This window comes from Suricata suricatta, chromosome 2 (assembly GCF_006229205.1).
Source record: "Suricata suricatta isolate VVHF042 chromosome 2, meerkat_22Aug2017_6uvM2_HiC, whole genome shotgun sequence".
Classification (NCBI taxonomy): Eukaryota; Metazoa; Chordata; class Mammalia; order Carnivora; family Herpestidae; genus Suricata; species Suricata suricatta.
Genome location: NC_043701.1, coordinates 155,706,795 through 155,726,208, shown reverse-complemented (window position 1 = coordinate 155,726,208; position 19,414 = coordinate 155,706,795). Strand labels below are relative to the sequence as shown.

The 19,414-nt window shown below is 44.8% G+C and overlaps 1 protein-coding gene across 2 annotated transcripts in view; it reads left to right on the top strand.

Moving 5' to 3' along the window:
* The first annotated feature begins 3,079 nt into the window (after positions 1-3,079).
* Positions 3,080-19,414, top strand: part of BLNK (B cell linker) — a 72,789-nt gene continuing 56,454 nt past the window's right edge. For both annotated transcript variants that reach the window (XM_029932307.1, XM_029932306.1), the window contains exon 1: positions 3,080-3,276. In XM_029932307.1, the coding sequence (XP_029788167.1) occupies positions 3,230-3,276 (47 nt within the window). In that variant the 5' untranslated portion in view covers positions 3,080-3,229. The remainder of the gene's footprint in view (positions 3,277-19,414) is intronic.

The window sequence follows — 19,414 nt, the reverse complement described above, 5'->3', positions numbered from 1 at the left end:
TCTAGTCCATCACTGGGAAGCAATCTAGTAAAGACCACTAGAAGCTTCTCTTCTGGAAACCGTGAGGGTATCGCCACTGATGTAATCTAATTTCTGTGCACATGGGCCAGTGTTCAGATACCAAGTCAGAAGGAGCCTGTGCTCTCCTTGAATCCTCTTTCTGTCCTCTGGAGATGAGTTGAGGTCAGAGAGACTGAGTTATCACTCAGGGTCAAGGATAAATTGGTGCCTCTATGTCAGAGCAGGCCCTGTGAATCACAGATCTCTCTTGCGATGGCAAAGCCCTGTGATTCTCAGCTTAGAGTATGGAAACAGGCTTGGGTTTGAGTCCCAGCTCTTCCATGAGTGAGTGGTGGAACTTTGAGCCAGGTACTTAACCTCTTTTCAAAAATCAGTTTATTCACATATGAAATAAATGTCATAATATGAAAATATGGAAAACTTTCAATAGCATGTTGTTGTTTTTTGTCATTAGTAGATGCAAAGAAAGACCCAAGAGAAACCAAGGTTGGTTGGGTCTCATCCGCAAGCTCCAATATAATCTGTCTTTTTGTTCTCAAGCCCCAACATTTCACAAAGCTAACTGAATTTAGGCAGGCTGTCCTGGCTTTGCCCTATAATTCTAGACCGTATCCTCTTTTATTTATTTTTGTTAAATATTTAATACCTACAGTAGGTACTCGTATACCTCCCAGACCCCAGAAGTAAGACACCACCATAGCTTTTGAACCCCTGTAGGCCCTTCACTGTGACCCCACTCCCTGGTCACCATTCACCTGAATTTTACGTTTATCATTCCCTCCCTCTGTTTGGCCATATAGGTATGTGTTTTAAATAATATATTAGTTTTATAGGTCTTTAACATTAATATAACTGGAATCATGATGTGTGATCTTCTTTAACTTGCCTTTCTTGCCTAAATTATTTTGTTATTTATCCATACTTATGCAATTGTACTTGACTCATTTTTATTGTTGATTAGTACTCATTTGCATCAATAGGCCACAATTAATTTATTAATTCTCCTGTTGATCAGCAATTGTGTTATTTCCAGTGGTTTTGAATATTCTATTAGAAATGGTGCTTCTGTAACAATTCTTGCACATGGCTTTGATGTACATGGTATATTCATACTATTTTATCATGTCTATGACACAAATTATTTGGTGATCCCAGAATGTTTCCAGAGTGACTGCACCTACTTGTATTTTTATCAACAGTGTATGGAGTTCCAAATTTTCTTTAAGGTTGTTTGGGGTTACCCATTTTTTCATCTGTTCACCTAATGATCAATGTTTATGTCCACTGTGCTGTGCAAATTGAGACTGTTTATTATGCTATGTTGTTCTCCATGTGCTGTGGAAACCACATGAGGCCTCATTCTTTTTACAAGTCATCAGCTAAGATGTTTGCACTGATTTCCATGTTTGTACTGATCTTCTGGGTAAGCCAGTTACAACAGACCAGTCATGGCAGCCTGGGACAATATGGCTGTCACACGACACACCACATGGGGCAAAATGTCCAGTCTGGAAAAGCAGACTCTCATTTTTATTATGTCAGACTAAATACAGTAAAAAAAGAAGAAAGACGAGTGACTGTAAAAAGAAAAAGCAGAAGTGTAACTCTTGCCCCTGCTTTTTTTCTCTGGGGAAATAAGAAGTTGCTAGTCCAGGTGCTAAACAGAGTTGTTGGTTGAGAGAAAAGTTAAGTGGCAGATGGGGTGAACTTTACAGTAATTTAGAAGAATCAGGCTGACTCTCATCATCCCATTCAGTGAAGCTTGATTTTCTTAATCCTTGATGACGTTGTAATAGCCTTCACCATCCTGATCTATTAGTTTCAGTTAAGAACTTCAGAGGGAGGCTGGCGGGGGTCTAGAGCTCCTTCAGGATACACTGCAAGCAAATTGAGCTCCTTGTTTGGGGAAAACAAACCATTGGAAGATGCAAGTGCTTGCATTTTTCTTGTGAGAGATTGTCTGCCCCCTTGCTAGCCTGGCCAATTCAGTGGCTTAGCCAAGCAGAAGGGCCCCACCCTTTAATAGCTCTGAGGACTTTGCTCCTAATCATCTGGTCGAACTAGAAAATCAGAGGTAGTACAGGAATAATCAAGATTTATCTAGAGAAATACAGAACCTCTGTCTGTACAAAGAAGAAGTAGAGAAGGAAGAAATACTTCTATGACTTCCACCTCTGCCAGTGCCACTGCTGCCTCTCCTCCTTCTCCTCCTCCTCTCCTCCTCTGTCCTCCTCCCTCCCTACTCCTGCTTCTCTATCTCCTCCTCTTTCTTCCTTCTTCCTCCTCCTCTTCCTCCTCTTCCTCCCCTCTTCCTCCTTCTCTTTCCCCTTCTCCTCTTCACTCCCCCATCCTACCTCCTTCAGTTCCTTCTTTTTGTCTTTTCCTCCCCTTCCCCCTCTGTCTTCAGCCAGACCTGGGGTCTGTAACAGAAGAGGTAACTTGGAACCTCTATTCTGTCCTTTCTCTGTATTCTTCAGATACAGGAAACAACTGGTCACCTGGGTAAATGTGGTAAATGTGCACCTTCCTCACCAAGGTGAGCAGGGTGCTCTTGCTGGCTGCAGGGAAGTGTGTCAGGCATAAAGGGAACTGTCCCTCTCATTTTCTTCCTTTCTGAGCTTAAACTGCCTTCTCCTCTCTAAATGACAGTATAGAAATGCTATTTTCATATCATGGTTCTTTAAGTGGAAAAGTTTATCCATGAATTTATGCAAACGAGCAGAAAGTCCCAAAAGGCCTTTGAATTGATTATTCTGATTTTCCTTGAGCCCAGGAAGCTACTGGGAACAGAATGACACCTGCTGAAAACAGGGACTATATGTGTTTGGGACAACAGGAAGTAGTGACCAGCCAGAAGCCCGTCCTGACCTGATTACAAATCTGGTTATAAAAGAAAGCAGCTGGAAAGAAATTTGCATGTCCAATAGGTTTCACTATTAAAGTTTACACAACGTGGAGTAATCAGCCAAGCTGGCTGGCTACCCAGATCACATGATTATGTAGAAACATGAAACTTGACTATGTGCTCAAGCAAGTTTTACTTCTCCCTAGTGTAGGGTGTTTGCCAGCAGCCTGCACTCTCAGAAACCAGACTCAAGTGACTGAGACCCTTGAGATCAAAGGCTTACCATGCTTCTCTGTAGGAGGGACAGGCGCTGCTGACCTTACTGCTGACGGTTATTCGTGGCTCTCATAATTAACAAACAGAATGGACAAGCTTAATAAAATAACTGTCCCTGCCAGTCAGAAGTTAAGGTAAGATTTTCCCCATCTAATACTTCTCCTCCTCCTCTTCCTTCTTCTTCTTTTAATGATCTACTGCATTTGAGAAATACTGAAATCCTGGAATACTTTGCTAGTTGTAAGGCAGTGAGTGCCAACTGCTATAGGGATGTACCACGAGTTTTTAGAGAAATATGTAGGAACAAGTGAGCTTATTCCAGCTGGCTTTTGCCATTGAAAGATGAAGGTAGAAACCTCTGGAAAGATAGTAAAAAAGAAAAGCCAAAGGCTTAGATTTGACCAAAGGTCAGTTTCAGAGCCTGAATACAACAAACTATTCTAAGGAAGGGTTTGTCTGCTCTGAATCCTCAGCCACTTTGTTGTGGATTGCTATTTAATGTCTAATGTTAAAGATGGTTGTAATCATTTGTATTCATTGTAGTTATCTCTTATTCATTTTGTGGGTGTTTATCACAAGTGTTTGGGGACAAGAGATCCGTTTTTCCAGTGTTCTTATGTCAGCATAATGATTATCTAATAAAATGCCACTTAGAAATTAAAAAACAGAAGTGCCCCAAGGGGCAAGAATCAAAAAACTCTTCTGAGCTGTGGAAAAGACAATATCCCAACTTTTTATTTTGAAGATCTTTTTATCTCATTGTAACAGCATCATGGTTTTTGGAGATTGGAACTTTTAAATGTTCAGTGAGTGTTTTATATTCCAACTACCACTTGACCTTCAGTTTTTCATAGGTGATGTGACACGTGCAGCAAGTAAGGTATCACAAATAATAAAGAGCTAGAGAATTAGAGCTTTTGAGACAAAATTTAAGAGAAATGAGTTTGGAATTTGCAGAGTGACTGCCCTTCACAGTGATAATTTGGATCTTATACCTGGTAGGTGTTTGGTAAACGGTGGTTTGAAATGAACTGCTGATCTGGGACCAGTAGGCTCTATCGCGCAGTCAGCCATTTCAAGGAGGTGGTTTTGGGTGCTGTGGTATGGCCTGCACTGACAGGGATCAAGAAGGTACCTGTCTTTCCCTTGGTCTTGAGTCTCTACACTCTCATGGGAAGGGGGCAGATGAATCAATGAAAGTACTAAGAGACTAATGAGCACAAGAAGAGAATTGGAGTAATGGAAAAGGTCTCATGGAGAAGATGCTTCAAGAGCTAGGTTTGAGAGGCGAGTAAGACAAAAGTAGTGTGAGAATTGGAGGAAGAGTAATGAGCTGGGAGGGAGGAAAAAGAGAAACTGATGCTTGGAGCTTGATTTGAACACAATCCATTGGTGGGATGATGAGGAGAGTGCTCTGTCCAACAGAGAGTATAGAGTAGGGTGTGTAGGACCAGAAGGTTCTGATAAATTGGGATATGTAGGGTGAGACCAGCTCACAAAGAACAGTGAGGGCTCTAACCACAGCAGGTTAGAGAATCCTTTACAGGGATAGAAATGTCATGCCAGCAAGCATGTAATAGGGGGCAGGGATACTCTGTAATGGGGCCAGTTAAGGAGCCCAAGCATCTAGTGCCATAAGCCTAGACTTGAGGCACAGCAGTAAGAAATGAAAGGAAAAGAGTGGTAGGAAAACATGCCAAAGAAATTAACAAGGCATGGATATTAGGGCTTCTCTCAAATGAGCAAGAGGGTTTTAAAAAGTTTTTTCCAGACATTCCATAACCTGGAGCTATGTTAAAACTTAGAACCTTTTTTAGGAAATCCAGATGGGAATTTAAGTAAGGAAAGGGAATAGGACTTGAATCATCATATGATCTCCACCCTCTATTCCCTGGGACAAAGTCCAACTTAATCACAGAGTGAGTGGTCAATAGGCAATATACAACCATAGATTATAGGGTAAGAAATCAAAATTATATTGTGGATAATCATACACTGCACTCATCCTCTTAGGCAGAAGTAAATTTTTTTTCCACTTGGTTATTCAGTTGTCTTTACAGAATTGGCCTGTTTTGGTAAAATGTGCACCATTGACGTGGAACTTTTCAAAGACAGGAAACTGTAAACATGATGGACTTGAAGCACCATCTTAAATTTTTTCTGTAATTAGGTGGGATGTCAAGGAATAGGGAAACGAAGTACTTGATCCCTAGGATTTGTGTCTTCTGTCCTAACACCAATTCAGAAGTTTGCCTAACTGCAATCATTTGGTACCAGGTGACAGTATAAGTGAAGAGCTGTGTTTATATTCTTAGGTTTATCAAAATTTACATGAGGCTTTGCCTAAATTCTTAGCCACAAGAGTAAAGAGATAGTGAGTGTCCATCAAGGGCATATAGTGATCATGGAACATAATAACGGTGAGATTAAAACTGACAGTCATTAATATCCTTGTTATTCTTTCTTCTTAATTCCCTAGTTGTGTTGCCAATTTCCTGAACATAAATGCAGAATTTTGCATTGATCCTTGGTAAAGTTTAGTTCATTTCAGTTCTTCTTTTTGTCCCTTTTTATTATTTTACCTATTGATTGTGACACGTGTGGCATTTAGTTTAGCAAGGACTGTAGATGTGACAAACACCGTCTTCTGCCTTAACCTAAGTGGCTAAAAATCTGTCAAGCAGAGCAGAACCCTGTCTTGGGTGTCTGCTTCTTACTGACAGGACTCTCACTTGAAGACCTAATTTCACAGGTTCTTAGACATGACTCTTCTCCTCAGGTCTTCAGTTGGAATTTTCGGTTACTTGACTTTTCAAGTTCGATTCTTCAGAAACAAATTCACCAGGGCATCCTGTTGGCTCAGGAAGTAGAACATGTGACTCATCATCTTGGGGCCATGAGTTCAAGTCCTACATTTAGGTGTAGAAATTACTTTTTTTTTAAATTTTTTTTAATGTTTTATTTATTTTTAATACAGAGAGAGAGCATGAGAGGGGGAGGGGCAGAGAGAGAAGGAGACACAGAACTGGAAGCAGGCTCCAGGCTCTGAGATAGCTGTCAGCACAGAGCCCGACACGGGGCTCTAACCCACGAACGTGAGATCTGACCTGAGCCGAAGTCGGAGGCTTAACCGACTGAGCCACCCAGGCGCCCCTAGAAATTACTTTAAAAAAAAAAAAAAGAAAGAAAGAAATTCACCTTATTTTCACCTTTCTGCCATTACCTCCATCTCTGAGCCTCCCTATTTCTGTCAATGGCATCATCATCAACCCCAACTCTACTTCAGCCCTCTCTGCACCTCCATTCACCTACCACACCCTGTAGTCTTTCTTTTATGATGCTTTTATATGTTCCACGTATATCTTTTCTACCATGCCACCCTGGATAAGTCCTTTCCTCCCCTGTGTCCCCATCTACAAATGCAGAGTTTAGACAAGCCAATTCCCAAAGCCCCTCTCTGCTCGGATCCTGTGTGATCCGTTAGGCATGGAGACTATTCTCTGACCTACTATTTAAAGATAGGCAGATTTCAAAGATTTTTATCCCAAAGCCCTCAGGAGATGTTTCCTGACTGAATCATCTATCTTTGAAAGCTGCCCATCCCTAAACAGTGGGGTCAGAAGACACAACTACACAACATCCAACGACGTCACCTAGAAGGTTGCTATGACGTATTTAGAAGGACGATGCACTTGGAGCCCGAAAGGCTCAATTGCTAATTACTAACATATGGATCCTAAGGAAATCATTCAACTTCTGTAAGCTTCAGTTTCCTCGATTGTCAAATAAAACTGTGCCTTCCCCACAGCCTCTTTGTGAAGACAAAGTAAGACAACATGGGCTGATGTGCCAAGAATGGTATTTGAGTCATGGTCAGTATAACAAGTAAATAAAAAAGTAAACACAATAGCCACCCACACATCATGAGTGACCATTTGCTGTCTCTCTTCCTCCTCATGGTAATGGACCCGGGCCTTTTAATTAGAATGGCAAGCAGAGCAGGAAGCTGCCCAGGGCCTCATGATGGATAGAACAACTCTTGAATGTGACTGGGAGGGTCTCTCCTCTCATTTTTTATAAGCCTAGGGCAGAGGCCTGTGCTGATGTGGGAAGGCAAAAAGAAGGCACAGCATCTAACGGTAGAGTCAAAAGAGACTTCCCAGGAAGTATTTCTCTTCACACAGCCCACCTGCATTATGTCAGCTGAGAAGCTGCTCAGTGGAGCGTCTTGTGTCGCACCACTGGATGGAATCCTCACACAAGGCCTCTTTCTTCTCGTGGGCAAACTACACTGGTGCCACATTACTAGAATTTGCTTAGCGTTTGTAGCTTTCAGGATTATCGCCTAAGGAAACTCAAGACACCCCTTCTCACCCACTCTGGGCATGGTTGTGCCAGGAAAACCCTAAACCAGAGTCCATATACCCAAGGCACCCTCTGTCCTGGATTCAGTGATGGCCACAGCTGAACAGCTCCCTTCTCCTCATGCAGCTGGTCTCCAAGTGGGCTGTGATACACTTAATTAGCTTTGCAAGAATGGAGCCACAGCTACATTCCAGCCAGGACTCCTACACCACCAGACTGGAGGAGACTGGGCTGGTATCAGACACTTCGGGCACACATTTACAGATAGTCTCTTGATTTCCCCCCACAGATGACTAACCTCATCTGTTCAGTAGAGAATTTAGTGTTTGGTTCATTTTCCAAGATCCAAGGATCTTACTATTGCCCTCATGCAGTGGTATCAAGGAATCCAGGCTGGTTAAAGAATGAATAAGAGGGGGTGCCTGGGGGGCTCAGTCGGTTGAATGTAGACTCTTGATTTTGGCTCACGGTCTCACAGTTTGTGAGATGGGGTCCCGTGTCAGGCTTTGCACTGACAGCACAGAGTCTGCTAGGGACTCTCTCCCTTTTTCTCTGTCCCTTGCTCCGCTCATGCTTGCTCCTCTCTCTCTCTCAAAATAAATAAATAAACTTAAAAAACAGAATATGAATAAGAAAAAAAATGAATGATAGCTGTAGCAGGTAAATGGAGAGATCTCTCTGGATTTTTAGAGACTCCATAGAAGCCTCCTTCTGCTGCCCTCCACGAAGGCCTGGCTGCATCATTTAGCTAGTGCTTCTTGACCAGGGACACTTTCGTCCCCCAGGGGACATTTGATCATCACAAATGTGGAGGGGGGGTGCTGCTGGCACCGAATAGGTAGATGCTGGTAAACACCCTGCATTTACAGAGCAGTACTCACAGCCAAGAATTACCTGGCTCCAAATTTCAATAGTGTTGTTGTTGAGAAACTGATTTAGGTCAAGTAAATGAATTCTGTCTGGAACAGGAAGCCCCTCCTCATTTGTATACTCTTATAGCGATGGTATGTATTTAAAATTTAGAATACATATCTTTGCAATTGATGGGCCTCTGCTCACTGGGCTGATATTCCTCTATCTGTGATGGTTTGGGTGACGGGTTGCCAAAGAGGATGGCTAGAGGTGCTTGGGCCTATATTTCAATGAGTTATTTAAAAAAAAATAGGGTCAAATAAAACTAGATTCCACAAACTATATGCACCAATGGGGTATATGTTGTTGTCTGCTGGGTAGAGAAATGAGAGTAGGAAAGATCTCCAGGCATAAGATCGTCTTGGCATAGTCTCTGTTTCTACCTCTGTAAGCAGACCAGGTAAACCATGAGTGGAAACCCTTAGAGTCGGCATAAAAAGCAAATTAAGTGGTAACATAGCTGTTAGGAGGCCCAAGGGCTTATAGATCTGATCCTATGACTAACTCCGGACCGAGGTGGATAGCTGTGTCTGTCCTAGGGCAGAATGTGCTGCCCTGAGGTCCGTGGGCAGAATGTTATGGGATAGAAGACGGTGGCGGGGTGGAGGGGAGATGATAGGCATCCGTCCACCCTTCAGTGTCTTCTCGGTCCCTGTGAAGATGCTGCAGCACTGACTGTGAGGCACGGATCCCAGTGACCTCACCTCAGATAGTTTCTGCAGCACAGGTCACCCTGTCTTGCCTGGTCTCCCTGTGGCCACTGGTGTATATTTTGTGAAACTGATGGATGGGTTTTGAGGATGTAACTTTATTATAAAGGAGTCCTCTACTCAGCCTCCCATGACTCTTTAAGTATTGGGTATTAATCTTATTCAGAGCTGAGCAGTTGGTGTGATCTTCCTACGCTATTGGGAACGGTGAAAGGGTGTGCAAGGGGTCCAGGCCGGTGTGGGTTGCTGTGTGTTGTAGTGTCAGACGCTCCGGGTGACCCCAGATCCTGCTTCCAAGCCAAAGGGCTGTAATGCTGTTGCCCGTATGGATATGACCTTGCCGAGGAAACCATCTGAGCCCATTTAACCAGACTCTGTCTCTGTTGGATAGTGGCGGGGGGCTGCCACTCTCTCCCTGTCAGACACATTGTATTTCTTGCTTTGGGATTCTCCTCTGTCAGCCCCCTTAAATCTCACTGACCTGGGGCCTTTCTGCTTCTTTAAGACGACCCCGTGTCTCTCTATTTGCTCAGCGTTGTTGATGTCTCAGCCTCAGGGACAGCTTTGGTGTTCTCCCTGCACACCCTTGCTGGACTTTCTGGGCCCCAGAAATGATGGAGTCAGTGCTGGCCACAGGTTCCCTGAGCCACGCCGGCTGAGCCTGCTCCCCCTGCTCTGTGGAAGGACACCCAGCTCACACAGGTCTCCCAGCGAGGACCCGAGAGGCCAGCTCTTTAGCAACTTTATTTCTGAGGCACAAAACCTAAGGCCCAGAGGGGCGAAGTCACTGTCCAAGCCCACGCTAGCAGAGCCTGCCCAGGACCACATCTCCCTGCCTGTCTGTGAGGTGAAGGGAGAACGCAGGCCACTCCCCTCTTTTTGTTTTTATTTAACCCTGTGTCATATACTGGCTAACAGAGCTTAGTCCAGCTTAGTCTGTATTCTGAATTTGCCCTAGACATTTTTTTTTAAACTAAGGAACTAATTTACTAGTGAGAAACCCCAGCAAAGCCCTACAGAACCACACTCGTCAGGACTTCAGGCTCTTACAGGTTTCCTGGTCTGCACTTGAATTCTGTGCTGACCCAGCACGTTTGATATCTACGGATACATATTTTTCCAAGAACGTTCCCACAATCGTTTGTGTAGTCTGAGAATGAGCTGTAATTGTCGAGAGAAGAGTTGGTGTCATGCACAGACCGAGCGTACAGGACCAGCGTGGTATAATTTAAGAAGTGCTCAGAAAGGTGTTTTTGCTGTACAGGAAAGAATAGGATCTTTGAAATCAGGCAGGTCTGGATTTGAATACTTCTGCGTACTAACTAGCTCTTGGTCATTGAGAAGGTCACGTAATCCCTTTTCGCCTCAGCTTTTTCATCTGGAAAGTAATATCATATATTATTATGATAATATATAACATAATAGGGGTGTTGTAGCCGTGAATACGTTCAACAGAGAGGAAGGGGTCAGTAGATGCTTCCCCCAAATCCCTCCTGGCCGGGGCTTTCCCAAATTGTGTCATTAAAAAGGCATCCGTGTGGGTAAGGCGGTGTCTCAGAGTCTGGTTTGAAATGAAAGGTCACAGAAGGTAATAGGTTAAGGCAGTAAGACGCTATCCACCACCAGCACCCCTGCCACTGGAGGGCAGAGAGCTGGGCCCTTCTGTCAGGCACAGTGGTGGCTCAGTCCACAGCTGTTAGCTGAAAGAAAGGAACATTGTTCAGGGAAGAACAAGTGATAAAAAGGAGGGAAAGAGGGGAGGAGGGATACCACACCTAAGCAAAGGGAGTTGGGGTCGGGGGCTGTGGCTGAGGGTGCTCCCTAGAGGGTTAGAGACTGCCCCCCCCCCATTCAATTTGTTGTTGTTACTGTTGTTTACTTTATAACTTCACTGAGCTCAAAGTGTAAAGTGCTACAGGATGAAGGTCATGATCTCACGGGTTGTGGGTTCAAGTCCTGCGTCGGGCTCTGTGCTGACAGCTAGCTCAGAGCCTGGAGCCTGCTTCAGATTCTGTACTTCCCTCTCTCTCTGACCCTCCCCTGCTTGCACTGTCTCTCTGTCTCTCAAAAATAAATTAAAAACAGTAAAAAAAATAAAAAAGAGAAGAAGAATCTGTTGAGCACACGAAGCCCTGACTGGAAGGAAAGTCATTTTACTTTAATGCAAATAACTATGGTGGGATAAAATACAAACCTGGGGAGTGTATTTTTAACAAGAAAACGGCAAATGAAATACCAAATTCTTGGAAAACCAGATCCTCACCTTTATCTGTGACTATTTTGCCTTTTAAGTGGCCTTTACAGCTTGCTCAAGGTCAAAGTCCTTTTTTTTTTATAATAGAAGGACTTTTCATTTCATATCATTCTTCACATTCAAAAATTATCACATTTGCAAACCAGTCACAGATGATTGGCCTAATATACCTGATGCATGCCAAAAACAACCTCTTAAAACGATTAAAACAAAAGCGATTTGTGTAAGTACCTCCAAATAAAATGGGGGGAAATCTGCTTTAAAATTGCTCATGACCTATTTGTGGGTATGAGGTTTCCCTTTGCGGCGGTGTGAAACCTCTGCAACTAGAGAGTGGCGGTGGCCGCACCGCACCGTGAGGTTCCTGACCGGGGCTCAGCTGGGCACTTTGAAACGGTTGAAACGGTGAATTTTACATGATGTGTGTTTCACCACAATAAAAAGTATTTTCCGTACTTAAAATATTATATTTTGGGGACCTGTGCTATTTTTTTTGACCAATTAGATGTTGTCTCAAAGTGTTTTTTCATGTATTATTAATAAGTATTTCTGGATGGTTTTTAAGAAATTACACTTTAATCCCTACATGTGATATTCCCCAATAGCGGTTTTATTCATACCCCAGTGAAATGAGCTTAACTGAGTCTAATTTTTCAGCATACTGGAAATATTCCTCAAAATCACTCTTCACTCTGAAAATATATTTGCTTTTCGCTATTGAAATGGATGCCCAGATAAGTGGGTGATGATATTATATTGTGCTGTGTAGACATAGGCAAGATTCCTTTCTTTCCCATCAAGGTTAATCTTTAAAAGAACATGCTCGGGTCACCCGGTAGCTCGGTTGGTTAGGCTTCCAACTCTTGGTTTTGGCTCAGGTGATGATCTCATACCTCATGGGTTCGTGACCTGCATCAGGCTTTGTGCTGACAGCGTGGAACCTGCTTGGGATTCTTTCTCTCTCCCTCTTTCCCTCTGCTCTCCCCTGCTCGCTATCTTTCTCAAAATAAATAAATTAATTAAAAACAATTTTTTTTTAATTTAAAAGAACATGCCTGGGTTGCCTGGGTGACTCAGTCAGTTAAGCATCCAACTCTTGATTCCAGCTCAGGTCATGATCTCGTGGTCATGAGATCAAGCCCTGTGTCAGCCACCCCCCACCCCGCCCGGGTGCTGAGCACAGAGCCTGCTTGGGATTCTCATTCTCTTCACCCTTCCCTAACTCACGCTCTCTCTCTTTCTTAAAATAAATATATAAACGTTAAAATAAATAAATAAAAGAACACGTTAAATTCTTAAAAACACACTCTTTTCCCAGAATTACACAGAATTACATGTTTGGAAGTTTCTGAAATGTGATTAGAATTATGCGTCACATCATCTTACAGATTTGCTCTTTGAGAATCATCAGTTCCTCAGGGCAATTTCCATGCCAGTAGAGGAGGGGCCGTGAGCATAGCAGAATGTTAGCCGTCTGCACCTTGTTAGAACAAAGAGCACGTCAAAGCTGAGCACAGTGACAGGATTAAATAACATGACCTCTGGGGACTCTTCCAAACCAACAGTCTGTGTCATCTGTGGGTACAGGAGCCTCCTATAACTTTTTTGCATTTTGCAACCTGCTTATGTATGGTTTTTTGGGAGAGATTTCCCTCCCCCATCCCAGCCCTCCCTTTTGTGTGAGTGGCTGAGGTCGGGGACCAGCGAGGCCGCCCTGTGCTGGGAGGAAGGAAAGTGCGTCCCTGTAGGCCCCGCAAAGCTGTAGAAACCATCACAGCAAGTGACAACTCATCTACGAACTTGAATCTCGTGTAGCCCCTTCTCTTTGTCACCTCATCAGCCTCAGGGTGCTGTGTTCCAGGCCTACCTTCCTCTGTCAGGGTAAAGCGTGCCAGGATTCTTAAAAAGGATTCAGAGTAATTCATAGGATCATCCCTACTCCTGCTTGTGCAAGTTGGCCCAGTTTTATAACCCAGATCAGCACTTGAGACACGCCAAAGACGATCACACAGTATTTGCAGATTGTGGTAGGAAAAAAAAAAAGAAAGAAATGGTGGGGTGTCTGGAGAAACTTGCAAGTTACTTTCTCTGGTTAACGGGTGGTTAAGAACCGCAGAAGCGAGTTGCTCACAGGTAAGCTGCATGCGTCCCTCCACGCCCGGACTCCTGGGCCATCTTTCTCACTAGGGTGCTGAGACAGGATGCGTGGGCACATGGTGCTCTTGTCTCTCTCCGTGAGGCCAGCCACCCTGCTCGTCCGCAGGTCCTAAACCCCGCTGTGTCCTGACAGCATTCCTACCGGCTCCCCACCTGCCAGCACTACCCTCTCTTCCTGCCATCTGTCCCTTCCTCTTTGTTCTCTGCTCCTCCTTAAAGACAGAGACAGGCCCCTAGGAGCCTGCGCTTCCCTCTGGCAGCAAGTCAGCTCTTGGGGACCAGCAGCAGGGCGGTGGTGGGGGCACATGTGGCCCCAGTAAAAACTGCTTGCTTGGTAGAAGGATCGGATGCCTTCTCCAGGGACAGAGATGGAGGTGTCCAAAGAGGTCCCCTCCTGTCCGGGAGAGGAGTCAGGCTGAAACAAGTCAGCACAGGTTATCCAGGTGGTTGGGAGCGTGGGTTCTAGGGTCATAAGGCCTGGCTTTGAATCTCAGCTCTCCTTGCCTGCGTGTAGGACGTGGGGCGAACTACTGCACTTCTCTGACCAAATGTTTTCTCATCTATTAAAACTGGGGTGATCACAACAATGTGAATATACGATGTATGCGTGAATACACCACTGATCCAGACACGGAGAGGTAGTTAAGATGATCGATCTGATGTTGTGTGGTTATCTTTAATCACAGTGAAAAATGAGGATAATAGGACCTACCTCAGAGGATCATGAGGGTCAAAAAAAAGATTGGTTAGCTAAAGATTCTCCTAGCTCTTTCCATCACACCCTGTTCTTCCTTTTCCACACATGGCTCAGGTCTCCTGCCAGAGGCTCAGCTTTTCCATGGCAGCGACTGTGTCTTCCACCTTCTTGTGCCACAGCCCAGAGCCATGGTTGCAGTCCAAGCCCAGGAAGCCAGGCCAGCGGTCTTTTTAAAATTTATTTTGGGAGAGAAAGAGTGAGTGAGCAGAGGAGAAGGAGCGAGAGGGGAAGAGAGAAAGGAAGAGAGAGAATTCCAAGTGGGCTCCGCACTGTCAGTGCACAGCCCAATACAGGGCCAGAACTCACGAACCTTGAGATTATGACCTGAGCCGAAGTCAGATGCTCAACCGACCAAGCCAGCCAGGAGCCCCTTTAGCTGATCAACCCTGGGGCAATGGCAATATTTCTCTAGAACTTAGTTTCCTCCCTTACAGCAATTGGATTGACCCAGGACATTCCTAAAGTCTCTCTCACGGTGATACATAAATGAGAGGCAAACCTAGGAGTCAGGGTTTCTTAGCTGTGTGGTCCAAGACAAGACATGATCTCTCTGGGCCTCAGTATCTGCATCCGTGAAATGGGGCAGGGGTGCTAACTCAGCCTTGGGGGGCTTCCTCCACCAAGGAAGGGGCTGTCAAAACATCTGGGCCATCTCCAGTGTGGACTCACTTTCTAGAAGGAAGAAGCCCCCTCTACTGCTGAATTTGCAAATCTAAATATAGCACCAGTGAAACCACAGGAAGGAGGGACATGAGGAAGCTGGGCCAGGACTAACAGGGGACTAGCTAGGCAGAGGAGGGAAGCCCTCCAGCCAATGGGATGACACAGGCTCTGTCGCATGCAAATATGTCGCTAAAAAGTGGCCTTCTGTTTCAAGATGATGGTTCCTAACCAGAGACTTTAGCTTTGAGACAGAAATTATCCAAAAGGAAGATATTTTGTGCGAATCAGAGACTCCCCCAGTCTCTGTCTGTGTCTGTCCTCTGGTTTCACAGAAGCCAGAAGGTTTTTGTCATGTGATTAAGGGTCTGAAGGACCTCTTTGCTACACTCGGGAGGGAAGGATATGTGCTCAGCCTAGTGAGCTCCGTGTCTGGCATTGACCTTCTCCGCGGGCACTCATCCAGTGTTTGTAGACGAAAGAAGACAAATACCTGTTTCATGTAAAAAGTAATATTAACATTTATCTTTAAGGGAAACCCCTTCCCATCAGTAAGTTAAATAGTATTTCAAGATAATACTTAAGAATCAAAAATAAGGCCAAGAAATTCATGATGAACAAAAAGTCGAAATTTTATTGTTTATTTACTTATTTATTTTGGTTCTTTTTTAAGTTTATTTATTTTGAAAGAGAGAGTGGGGAGAGAGGGAATCCTAAATAGGTTCAGCACTGATGCAGGTCTGGAACTCACAAACCATGATCTGAACTCAGATCATGATCTGAGCCCAAGTCAGATGCTTAATTGAATGAACCACCCAGATGCCCCCAAATACTGACATTTTAAATGAAGATAGGATGGATACTGTGCATTTATTTTGCCTGAGACCCCAGCATGGTCCACCGTGCAGCCATCAGTTCTTCCTCCTGCCCGCCTGATGCCCTAAAGGGCATCTTGATGTTACCCCTCTGGTATCTGGGGGCTGGGGCTGGGGCCTGAGAGGGTTGCTTTCATACCCATCTCCCCACCATCGGTGTCTCCACGCTGAAGCCCTTCCCCTTCTTCCACCCGAATCAGGGCACACCTCTGAGGAAAGGTTTGCAGGGGCTTCCTGCTGCCTACAACCCATCTCCTTGGCCTGACTGACAAGGCCCTTGGTCCCCTGACCCCACCCTCCAGCCTCATCTTTGACTACACCCTTCCCTCAACACCCCGTATCCTGCTGCTCTCAGCTTCTCACCAGACCCCCAACACCCCAGCCAGTCTCACCTCCCAGCCTCCGCACTTGCTGTCCCTGCCACCTGGCTCTTGTTCCTCACTCCTGTGCCTGCTGAATTTCTATTTCCCCATCAGGATCCAGCTCCCAGGACACTTCATCTTAAAACCTCGAGTCAGCCAACCCTTCGCAGGGGCCCTCCCAGCCCTCTGATGCTTCCTGTGCCCAGCAAAGAGGAGTGTTCCCTTTTACATGCCTGTATCCTATGAATTTTTAGGGATTAGCATGCATTACTTTCATAACATGAAGAAACAAAACTGCTTTGAGTTTAGGGAAGGAAGTTTAAGATACAGCATACCAAAGATGTCACATGAACCAAATAATAGTTCAAAAATTGCTATTAGCAATGGAGATTAAATGACCAATCAGGAGTCCTGTCTGAAGTGCTTTAAATCCAGGATAGACAGAAAGAAAATGTAGAGCTGCAAAAGGCCTGAGCACCCCCGTAACCCAGTCTTCTCAGTTTACAAGAGAAAACGAGGCACTGAGTGGTGACGGAAATTGCTCAGATTGGCGCGGCCAGGAAGCAGCAGAGATAAGAGCAGAATCCACCGCTCTGGACTGCAGTGCTCTTTCCCTAAGTGACCTCCTTCCTGTGCCTGAGAATAATCTGGAAGGGGAAAGGAACCACTTAAGCTGGGCCTTGGACTGAAGGAATGGAGTGGGAACAATTGAGGGTTCGTAACAGTGGGCATCACAATTATGTCTAAAATGTTTGGTTGGGTCCAGATTGTGAAGGCCTTCGAATGCCAAGCAGATGAGTTTGTATCTTATCGTGCACGAAGCAGGGAGATATTGAAGACAATTCGTGTGTGGGGTGATATAAATCAGGGCAATTTAAGAAAGCGAATTGGGGGGAAGGGAGGGACTGAAGTAGGGAGACCAAGGTGTGAGGGTATTGGTGTAGTCCGTTGTCCATGAGATCATAATGGCTGTGGCGGAAGGAGTGGGCATGAGGAAACAGAGTCAGGAAGGATTGTCTGGAGGTGAATTGACTGAACTGGTGGTAGGAGATGAAGAGTCAAAGAGAAAGAGAGGGCCAGAAGTTTCAAGCCTGAGTATTCATGGGTACCAGATTATAAATTCCATTGTCTTCTTTTTCTCTTTCTTATCAGAAGCTTTCAACTTTCTATCATACAATTCTTGTATTGAAATTTAACAACAAAAATAAAATATACTATAAAAATGATAAGTAGCATCTTAAAAAGAAACCCAGAGTCAATACTTGAAGATCATTTCAGAAAGGAGGAAGTCAGATAAAGGATAGGCAGACCGGGTGATGATCGTTATATTTTTAAAACTCCATTCATGGTGGAAGGAAGTAAGAGAATAGATGTCTTCTTCACTTCTCTATATATACCGAGGAAAATGTTAGAGAGATTGCTACTCCAGAATGATCTTAGGAACGTATATGTTGGAGGAAACAGCCGGATGTGAGGAGAGCACAGCGGTTCTAAGGTACCCAGCCAAGCAGACGTAGATATTTCACCGGTCTAGGCCGGCTGTCAGCAGGGTTCCAGGAGCTCAGTACAAGAGTGAATAACTCTCAGCCAAGAGAAAAAAATCAGGATTATTCAGGAGACACGAGTTGCTGCTGCAGGCTGTTAAGGGGGGCGTGGCCTGGCGAAAGCTGGGGTTTAGGAACAGTAGCTGAGAAGGGCCCTGACTAAACCCCTCACACGTAGAGGACCAGCCCCATGGATACTGACAAAATAAAGCTCCAGACCTGGATCCGACTGTGTTTAACATGTGGGGGGAAGAAGAAGGAAGCATTTATCTGCTCGGTTTGTTTGCAAAGAGTCCTTTTCATCCGAGACCCTCTTTAATCCGTTCCTAAATCCAAATTAAACAGGGATTTTCACTGATTAACTTGCTTTGCATTCCACCTTTTCTGGAAAAGGCCGAAATGCAAAAGCTGGCTAAAACCTGCCTTTCATGGTCTTCTGTGAGTGCATTAAAGAGCTGAAAGGAAAGTGAGATGTTTTCTGATCCTTTTGTTTCTACTAAAAAGAATACCAGATAATACCATCTTTGAAATCATCTCCTATATTTGGCAAAATTATTGGAAAGATATTTTGTAAAAGATACAAAGTATCTTGGACTACTTTTTGACAATGGGACCAAACTATCCATGTGCGGTGCCTTCCCAGTGCTCTGTTGGCCCCGGTGGAGCCCTGTGTCCACCAGTCCACCCTTCTGGATTTGTTATGTCCCTCCACCTGCTCTCAGCCAGTAGACCCTTTTCTGAAAGGTGGCCAGCATCTAAGGATTCCTCTCCCGTGTTCTCTTAGGCCGTGGGTCTTTCCTACAAGTGATAATGTGGCCAGTGGTCCTCAACCTTGGCCACACATTAGAATCACCTGGAGCCAATGGTCTGTTGGGGAGCCTTGGATATGAGGACTATTAAAAGCACCCTGGGGGTCCCTAGGGGGTGGCTCAGTCTTTAAGCCTCTGACTTCAGCTCAGGTCCTGATCTCATGGTCCCCCATCCTTGAGTTCAAGCCCTGAGTGGGGCTCTGTGCTGACAGCTCAGAGCCTGGAGCCTGCTTCAGATTCTGTGTCTCCCCCTCTCTCCATCCCTCCCCCACTCACTCTGGCTCTCAAAAATGAATAAATGTGAAAAATATTTTAAAGCACCCTAAGTGACTCTAATGTGGAGCCAAAACCAAGACTACCTCCTCTAAGAAGATGTATAGAGACTGCCCATTGAGGTAAGCTCTTAACGTCAATTAAAAAAAAAAAAATACTGCCTGAATAAGGCTGGGCTGTTTGGGTTCAGCTCCTGGAGTGGGGAGCCCTGCTCTGGTGCCAGGTTGCCAGGGAACAGAGAGCAGACAGATGAAAAGTATCTCTGTGTCAAATTTGTATTGATCTGAGCAGAGGTGAAGGCCAAAGCCCGTCACTGGCACCCACAGCTGATTCTCTCTGCTCTTTTCCCCTATTGAGAGCAGACATCACACTACTGGCTAAAAGTCCTTTGTTCCTTTCCCGGGAAGAGAGAGTGCCTGGGCGAGCCTTCAGCATCCCATTATGGAGTAAGGCTTTCTGTTCAAGATATTTCAGGCAATGGAGGCAGGTGGGAAAATACTTTGGAAGCCGGGGGTCCTTTCTTGTGCTCTGTACAGTTAAGCCGGGACTAGAAGCAGATAAACTTGCCTTGCTTCTTTTAATAAAGGTCACTGG